The 7,483-nt window shown below is 57.5% G+C and overlaps 1 protein-coding gene across 2 annotated transcripts; it reads right to left on the reverse strand.

Moving 5' to 3' along the window:
* Positions 1-4,904: 4,904 nt before the first annotated feature.
* On the reverse strand, positions 4,905-6,734 carry HES4 (hes family bHLH transcription factor 4). Of its 2 annotated transcripts, none has more exons than XM_082493656.1 (4): positions 6,575-6,734; positions 6,304-6,399; positions 6,108-6,195; positions 4,905-5,877 (listed from the first exon to the last, which is right to left on the reverse strand). In XM_082493656.1, exons 1-4 carry the CDS (start codon positions 6,683-6,685, stop codon positions 5,294-5,296), a joined length of 879 nt encoding a protein of 292 aa, XP_082349782.1. In that variant the 5' UTR covers positions 6,686-6,734; the 3' UTR covers positions 4,905-5,293. The 2 variants fall into 2 exon arrangements, with proteins under 2 accessions (XP_082349782.1, XP_082349781.1); XM_082493655.1 differs by having other exon boundaries at positions 6,500-6,734.
* Between the last annotated feature and the right edge of the window lie 749 nt (positions 6,735-7,483).

Consider the following 7,483-nt stretch of genomic DNA (forward strand, 5'->3'; position numbering starts at 1 on the left):
TGGGGGGGGGGTCCTTAATTGCTTATGCAGCTCTGCCTAAAGATGCGATGCACGTGTATTGCACTTCTAATCCTGCCAGTGAAATGATGAACATCTTGCCACACAGAGAAACGGAGATACTGGCCCCACATTGTCCAATAGAATAAAGAAATAGGAACAGTTACATTATTTTCAATTACTGCATTCAGATGTAAGAAACGTCCTTCAGCCGTCAGGGACTGAAGTAGGAACGGAAGGGGTCCACAGAAGTGTACATCCTAACGGGATACGCTGACTTCTGGCCGACGAGTTATACATCGGACAAACTTTCAGTGCTTTTAACGCGTGTGGGATCCGGCGTGTCTGTTGCGCAAGAGCTGTTCCGCAGCCATACAGGAGTGATTTATCTCTGGGTAATATGATGGGCTCTTGAACTGCAATGAAAAACCCTCTCTTTAACAATGGTTCGGGGTAACCGTATAATAACCTCCTCCACCTTCCCCAGAGAAATGCTTCAGCCAGATAAAGGAATTTGTTATCCGCACAGAAACATCTGCCCCCTGCCTCCGAAAGGACCGACTTAGAGTGACAGTTACCCTTTCTGCACCATTCTGCATCGTTTTTTAAAACAACAGCAATATCAAGCTTGGGCAGAGTTGTTTGGGTTTTTTTTGGTTTTTTTTTTTTTTTTTCCACTACCGGCTTCGGTGGCGGAAAGATCACCTGAGCTGGATTTGTAGCATTGGGTTTTATTTCATAATGATGGATGTGCTGGTTAAATGTAATGGAAGAGGCAAGATAGCAGAGCAGAAATTTGGCGCCAAGTGCCTTGCTTTGAAAGAGCCTGCATTCCAGCCTGCCTAAGAGGGGCTAAATGGAAAGATCTGATTAAGCGTCTCAGTGTTGTGACCCTGACCTCAAAGAACACGCCGATTCTCTGGAGGAACTTCATTTCAATTAATCAACTTAACAGCCTGAGTAAATCTGGCTGCATCCATTGAGCCAGAGGAACCGCTCCCTCTCCTTGGCGGGTCTCTGGGATGTATGACCCAAAAGGATGAGGCGGTGTGTGCCGGCCTTGGCCACCCCAGGTTGAGGGGGTCAGGGATGGGATGGGGGGGTGAGACCCCATGCAGAAAGGGAGGGGTGGGCAGCTCCTGCACCCCCCGTGTCTTGGTGTCCCCCCCCGCCTCCTCCTGCGCTGCACCGGTGCTGCGGGCTGCGTCACTCCCGGGAGGAGAAGGGGAATGGCCAAGCAGCAGCGGCAGAGAATCATAGAATCATAGAATGCTTCAGGTTGGAAGGGACCTTGAAGATCACCCAGTCCCACCCCCTGCCCTGGGCAGGGCCACTTCCCCCCAGCCCAGGTTGCTCCCAGCCCCGTCCAACCCGGCCTTGAGCACCTCCAGGGATGGGGCAGCCACAGCTTCTCGGGGCACCCTGCGCCAGGGGCTCACCGCCCGCACAGTCAAGAATTTCTTCCCAATATCTCATCTAAATCTCTCCTCTTGCAGTCTGAAGCCATTCCCCCTCGTCCTATCACTCCATGCCCTTGGAAAAAGTCTCTCCCCAGCTCTCCTGTAGCCCCTTCAGGGACTGGAAGGCCACAATAAGGTGTCCCCGGAGCCTTCTCTTCTCCAGGCTGAACCCCCCCAACTCTCAAGGAGAGATGTAGCTGTAGTTAGAGGAGACGGAGGGCAAGGAAAGAGCTGTGTGAGGCAGGGAGAGTAGCGCAGGCAGGAGGACAGCCCCAGAGGATGTCTTCTCTGTGAAACTCCTAAGCAGAAGAACACAAAGGCGCCGGGGCAGGAGATGGGAAGGGAAAACGCCTGCAGCCAAAGCCTTGGGTGCTTTTCCCAGGTGGTTCTTTGCCGGCTGGTCAACTGGGCCAAGCCCAGAAGCTGACAGGGGCTTTGCTTCTTGCCCGGAGCCTTGCGGGAGACTCTGTACTTGCGAGAGGCTCTTTCCTTGCACGGGACAGCACTTCTTCGGGGATGCCTGTTGGGGCCGCAGCGCTGTGGAGACATGGCCGAACTACCGCTAAATGTTTCACGGAGTTTTGCGGCTGAAACTAAATTCCCTGCGCCCGTTAACCTTCTGCCAGCTCTGGCAATGGCTAGTTAAGAGCTACCCCCCGTATCTTTTCCCTTGGACCAGGGTAGAGCTGTGGCAGTTCAGTTCAGCTCATGGCGGGCTAACTGGGTTTCACCGCTCTCCTCCTCTACCTCCACCTTCCTCCACCACACCCATGGCGCCCGTGGACTTCTGGCTGCCCGCGCTCTGCCTAACCGTTATCGCTGTGGCGCTGCGTCCGTCCCTTTGGACTTTTACCTTCCAGCAGCGGCATACTTTGCTCTCTCACTGCACCATTAAAGGGATAAGACCAAATTTAGCACAAGGTGGAAAAGCAGCTGTATAGAAAGCGTTGAAGGAGCATGGCAGCCCTCTGGGGCGGGTAGAGGAATAGCCTGGCAGAGCCAGGAGAGTGGTTGCAGAAGTACAGGGTCTGGGAACAAGCTGAGGGCAGACACAGAGGTTGAACCCAAGTTGTACGTCGTTCGAAGCGGTCTGGAGTTCAGGGTAACTTCATCCCTTGCTGCAGAAGGATTTTGAGCTTCTGGCATGCAAGTTGGTTTGCGCCATGAACCTCACGTCCAGGTTCTGGACCGGCGGACCTGGGCACGGAGAAGTCTGTGACTCGCCCGAGGCCAAAAAGCGAGCAGGTGGCAGTGCTGGACGTAAAAACGGGGTGCTGACCACTGGGGCTCTGCTGTGTTTATACGGGGGCTGAAATGAGAGCGGTACCCCTACGCGCCTCCATCGCGGGGTCTCACGTAGGAGGCAGAGCGGTGACTGACTGCTCCTCTCGCGCTGGGAGATGAGCGTCCCAGAGGAACGCCGCGCTGTGTGTCATGTTTGCACTGCTGCAATCATTCAAAACCCACTCAGAAAAGAGGGTTGGTTTTTTGGTTGTTTTTTGTCGTTTTTTTTTTTCCCGTGCCTGAACTCAGCAGCGCAGCGCTTGGCAGCCTCGCTTTTGGCCGGGGTACCCTGTCAATAAAAGAAATTTGCTGAATTTAGGGGCGATCTGGAGGCGACTGGGAAGTGAGGGACGAGTCCAGAGACGCGGCGCTGCCCCGGGGAGGTATACGGTTACAGGCAGGCGACAGGCAGGCTTTCATCTGCTCTTCCGAGCCTTCTTCAGACAGGAGAGGAGGGGTAGTGACTGGCTGTGGGGGATGGAAGAGAATTGCCGTAACATGATTTTATGTCTGTGATTGCATAACAAAACCTCCTGGGAAGCTCCTGATTCAAACGGATACCTAGTTCTGGTTGTGCGATGGAGGACTTTCAGCATTGATCGATTGCCCACGCTTTGGTGCGGGGGAATTGCTGGACTGGATCAGTACCAGGCTCCAAGCAGCCTGGGCTGCTGTAGCTAACCTTGGCCGAAATCTCACGAAGCTGTAAGAAAGCCTTCAGAAGCGGATAATCTGCTTTATATATCCCCCCCCACCACCACCCCTCAACACACACATACACAATGCCACGTTCCCACAGAAGCCGCAGCCGGCTCGCTAATAGAACTAGACCTTGAAAGATGAAATTGCATTTCCATTCGGGGGGGAAAAAAAAAAAAAAAATTAAAAAAATCCCTCGGCCTGGTGAATTAATTGGATATTCTGCAAACATCAAACCAGTCTCTGAACTGCAAAACGCTGCCGGTCCCCACCGTGACCCAACCCACCTAGCCCAACCGCCGGGAAAATCCCGATGTCTTGGGATGGAGGGGGGGGACACGACAGGAGAATCAGCTTTTCTTACGGGGATCCCACGGACCAGAGGATGGAGGGAACCCGGCCAAGATGGGTTATGCCTCTGGACGCGGCTTTGGCACGCACGCATGTCATCGGTTGGCTTTGCTCTCCGAGATTACACGATAGCCCCACCTCATAAATTTGGAGCAAAGCACACAAAGCTTTCCCTTCCATACCGTGCATTCACTCTTAATGGTCTTTCTCCACACCACGGCCTTATTAATTGGTGACAATTGGAAGTGGTTAATTCTGTGTGTGTGAGGCTGCAATTGCTTCCACTTGGCCAGGATTCAAGTACTGGGGGTGAGTCAGAATGGGTGGCAAAACTGTCTTTTCCTCAGTTCCCTTGCTTACTGGAAGGAAAGAGAAAAAAAAAAAAAAAAAAAAAAAGAAGAAAAAAAAAAAAAGCCACAACCCCGAGTTATTCTCTTTTATGAGGTAGGCATTGTGAGGCCAGGCAATTGAATTTACAACAGCATTGAGTATCAGAGTCTATCTGGCCCTGTCAATGAGAGTGGCGAGAAAAAAAAAGACACACATTAACCCTCAGCTCCGAGTTCCCAGGCGTTTCAATAGGGTTCCCAACTTCCCAAAGAGCCCGCTGCATACTCGATGAGACCCTTTATACCTTCTAATTACCCTCCTCACAATAGGGACAGACTCTCTTGCCTCTTTTGTAGGCGAGATAGTAACTTTTGCGCACAGCCCCCCCCCCCCCCCCCCCCAAAATCCCCACGGCAAGGAGAGACAGCTCAGAGCAGAGCAGTTGTTTCAGGAGCTCTCTGAGCAGGTAGCGAGCATTTCCTCAGGTCCCAGGAGCAGATTTTTAGGAATCTCTTCCTTCCGATTACAACACGACACTCGCAAAGCTCTCAGGAGATATTTAACACTGACAGACCCCCCTCCTCAACCTCATCACCTCCCCCCCCCCCCCCCCCCCCAAGCTATTTTTCACAGGAATTCCTTCCAACAGCCTTATTTAAGGCCATAAAGTTCGCTCCTACTTTTTTTTTTTTTTTGAGGGGGCTGCAGACACCAGCTGAGCTTGGCCCTGCCCACTCTCACCCAGCAAAATGAAAGGGGGAAAAAAAAAAAATCTATTTCAAAGAGTTTATTTATTTAAACACCTGCATATTTTTTTCTTTTTTTTTTTTTTTTCAGAAGTCTTCAACACAGGCACACGCACACACACAGACAAACAGGATACAAACAACTTTGGCATTATACTTTTGAATATTTGTTACAAAACTATTTCTCATTTATTTTTTTTTTTAAAAAAGTATCTCAAATAAAGGCATTTTAAAGGAGTAAAAATACAAGTAGAGATCCCAACCTCTGAAAATAATAAATAGCACGTTCATAGCGAGGTCCTTTTTTCCTTTCTGTTTAAATCTGCTTAAGAAAACCTCCAGACATGACAGGGCTCCATACAACGGAGCCAAAAGAATAGGGTTTTTTTTTTTGGGGGGTGGAGGGTGGAAATCGTTTTAAGCAAGTCACCAAGGCCTCCACACCGATTCACTGCGCTCTCCGATAGGACTTCCCGCCTGGGACGCTGGAACAATGCTGCCCCCAAATGATGTCAACCCCTGCACCGGGGATGCTGAGGGGGTGGCGGCCGCGTTCCCTGAGCCGCTGCCTGCGGACACCGGGACATTGGCGTTGGCATACAGGGGAATAACGGGTCCGGAGCTGGGAGGGAAGGCCGGGTTCGGGATGAGAAAAGCAAACTGGCCGTCGGTAGCAGGGACGAGCTGGAAACCGCCGTAGACTTTGGGGGACAGGGCTTCGGCGGGGTTGAGTTTGCAGGGCACGGGCACGGCTGCGGCTGCTGCGGGGGGCAGCTGGACGTGCAGAGGCTGCTGCGCCAGATGTGCGGGCTGGCCGGACGGCGGCGGTGGCGGCGGGTAGTTCATGGCCACGATTTGGCCCAAACAAGCCGAGAGGTGGCTGAGGAGGCGGGTACGCACGTCGGTGTTCACCCCTTCGCAGGTGGACAGGAACCGTGTCACCTCGTTCATGCACTCGTTGAATCCAGCCCGGTACTTGCCGAGGACGGTGGGGTCGGCGCTGAGCGCAGCTGGAGGGCAGAGGGGGCAGCGGGTGAGTGGCAGAGCAGGACCCCCATCCCCGGTCATTGAATGGTTTGGGTTGGAAGGGACCTTGAAGACCATCCAGTGCCACCCCCCTGCCCCGGGCAGGGACACCTCCCACCAGCCCAGGTTGCTCCAAGCCCCATCCAACCTGGCCTTGGTCCCCCCCGTCCCCAACCACCGGTCCCCTCCCGGGGGGTGGGCAGGACCCGCTTACCCGTCATCTGCGCCCGCTGCAGGTTTCGCAGGTGTTTGACGGTCATCTCCAGGATGTCCGCCTTCTCCAGCTTGGAGTGCCGGGAGCTCTGCGGGAGGAGAACGGCACCATCAGGGCTGCCCACCGCCGGTCGGTCCCCACCGCCAGTGGGTCCCCCATCGCTGCACCCCCCCCCCTTCCCGTCCCCCCCACTTACATCCTTCTTCAGCGCGTCCAGGATGAGGGTCTTCAGCTGCCCCAGGCTCTCATTGATCCGCGCCCGGCGCCGCTTCTCCATGATGGGCTTGGAGGACTGCGGGGAGAGCGGAGCCGGTCAGCACCCCCTCGGCCGGTCCTCTCCCGCCGCCAACCCCCACCCCACCCCCACCACCACCCCCGGCCCCGACACCGACCTCAGCACGGCCGCGGGCTCGCCGCCATCCAGCGCCGCCGTTGCTGCGCCCCGACCGGCAGCACCCTCCATTTACCTTCCGGTGCTCGCTGGCGCTCCGCGGTTTATCCGGCGTGTGGCTGGCGCTGGCCGGCGCCCCCGCGATGGGCGAAGCGGTGGGTTTCTCCATGCCCGTGTCGGCGGGCATGGCGGTGGGGCGGGCGGGAGGGGGAACGAACGAACGAACGGACGGACCGACCGGCGGGCGAGCGGGCGCGTGCGGCGGCGGGCGCGGGGCGCGTGCGGCGGTAGCGACGGCGGCAGCAGCGGGCGCGGCGGGGCCGGCAGTGCCGGCGGACGGCGCCCCCCCGCCTTTTTATACCCGGCGGCGGCTCCCCATTCGTGTGAAACCGCCGCCGCGGCCGTTCCCACACTCCCGGCAGCCAATCAGAACCCGCCGGCCGTGCGGTAGCCTCGCCGCCCGCTCTCTCATTGGCCGCTTTGCCGGCCGCCTGTCCGTCACGCGCGCCGGGCCCGCCCCCCCCGCCCGGCCACGTGGGAAGGAAGGGGGGGGCGGTGGGCGGAGGAGGCGGCGGCGGCGGGTCCGGCCCGGCCCCGGCGGCGGCGGCGGCTGGCGCGGCACGCGAGGCCGCGGCCGCCGGCGCTCGCCGCCCATTGGCTGCCGCCCGCCCCCGCTGTCAATCAGGCGGGCGGGCGGCGGCGCTCGTGCCTCCGCCCCCGGGACGCGTTCCACTCCCCCCCCACCCCCCTCCGCCTCGTTCGCCCCGTCCTCCCCCCCCGCCCCCCCCACCGGAGCACGTGCCGGAGCGCTCCCGGCCGCCGGCTCCCGGCGCGCCCCGCTCGGGGCGGCCATGGGAAAACCCCGCCCCGCCGCGTTGGGAGCGCGGGGCCGCCGCTCGGCCGTGCTGCCCTTCTCCCCGGGGAAGTCCCGGCCGTCCTGACACCCCACCCCACCCCACCCCCCGCCCTGGGTCCCCGGTGCGCG

The sequence above is a fragment of the Vanellus vanellus genome (genome assembly GCF_965231255.1).
Source record: "Vanellus vanellus genome assembly, chromosome: 20".
NCBI classification, from domain to species: Eukaryota; Metazoa; Chordata; class Aves; order Charadriiformes; family Charadriidae; genus Vanellus; species Vanellus vanellus.

What these genes read in the sequence shown, in the direction of transcription:
- HES4 (XM_082493655.1), bottom strand. Translation starts at nt 6,685, where the DNA reads ATGCCCGCCGACACGGGCATGGAGAAACCCACCGCTTCGCCCATCGCG. An exon ending in GAGCCCGCGGCCGTGCTGAG is followed by an intron (nt 6,400 to 6,499) that starts GTCGGTGTCGGG and finishes CTCTCCCCGCAG; the next exon opens with TCCTCCAAGCCCATCATGGA. An exon ending in TGGACGCGCTGAAGAAGGAT is followed by an intron (nt 6,196 to 6,303) that starts GTAAGTGGGGGG and finishes CTCCTCCCGCAG; the next exon opens with AGCTCCCGGCACTCCAAGCT.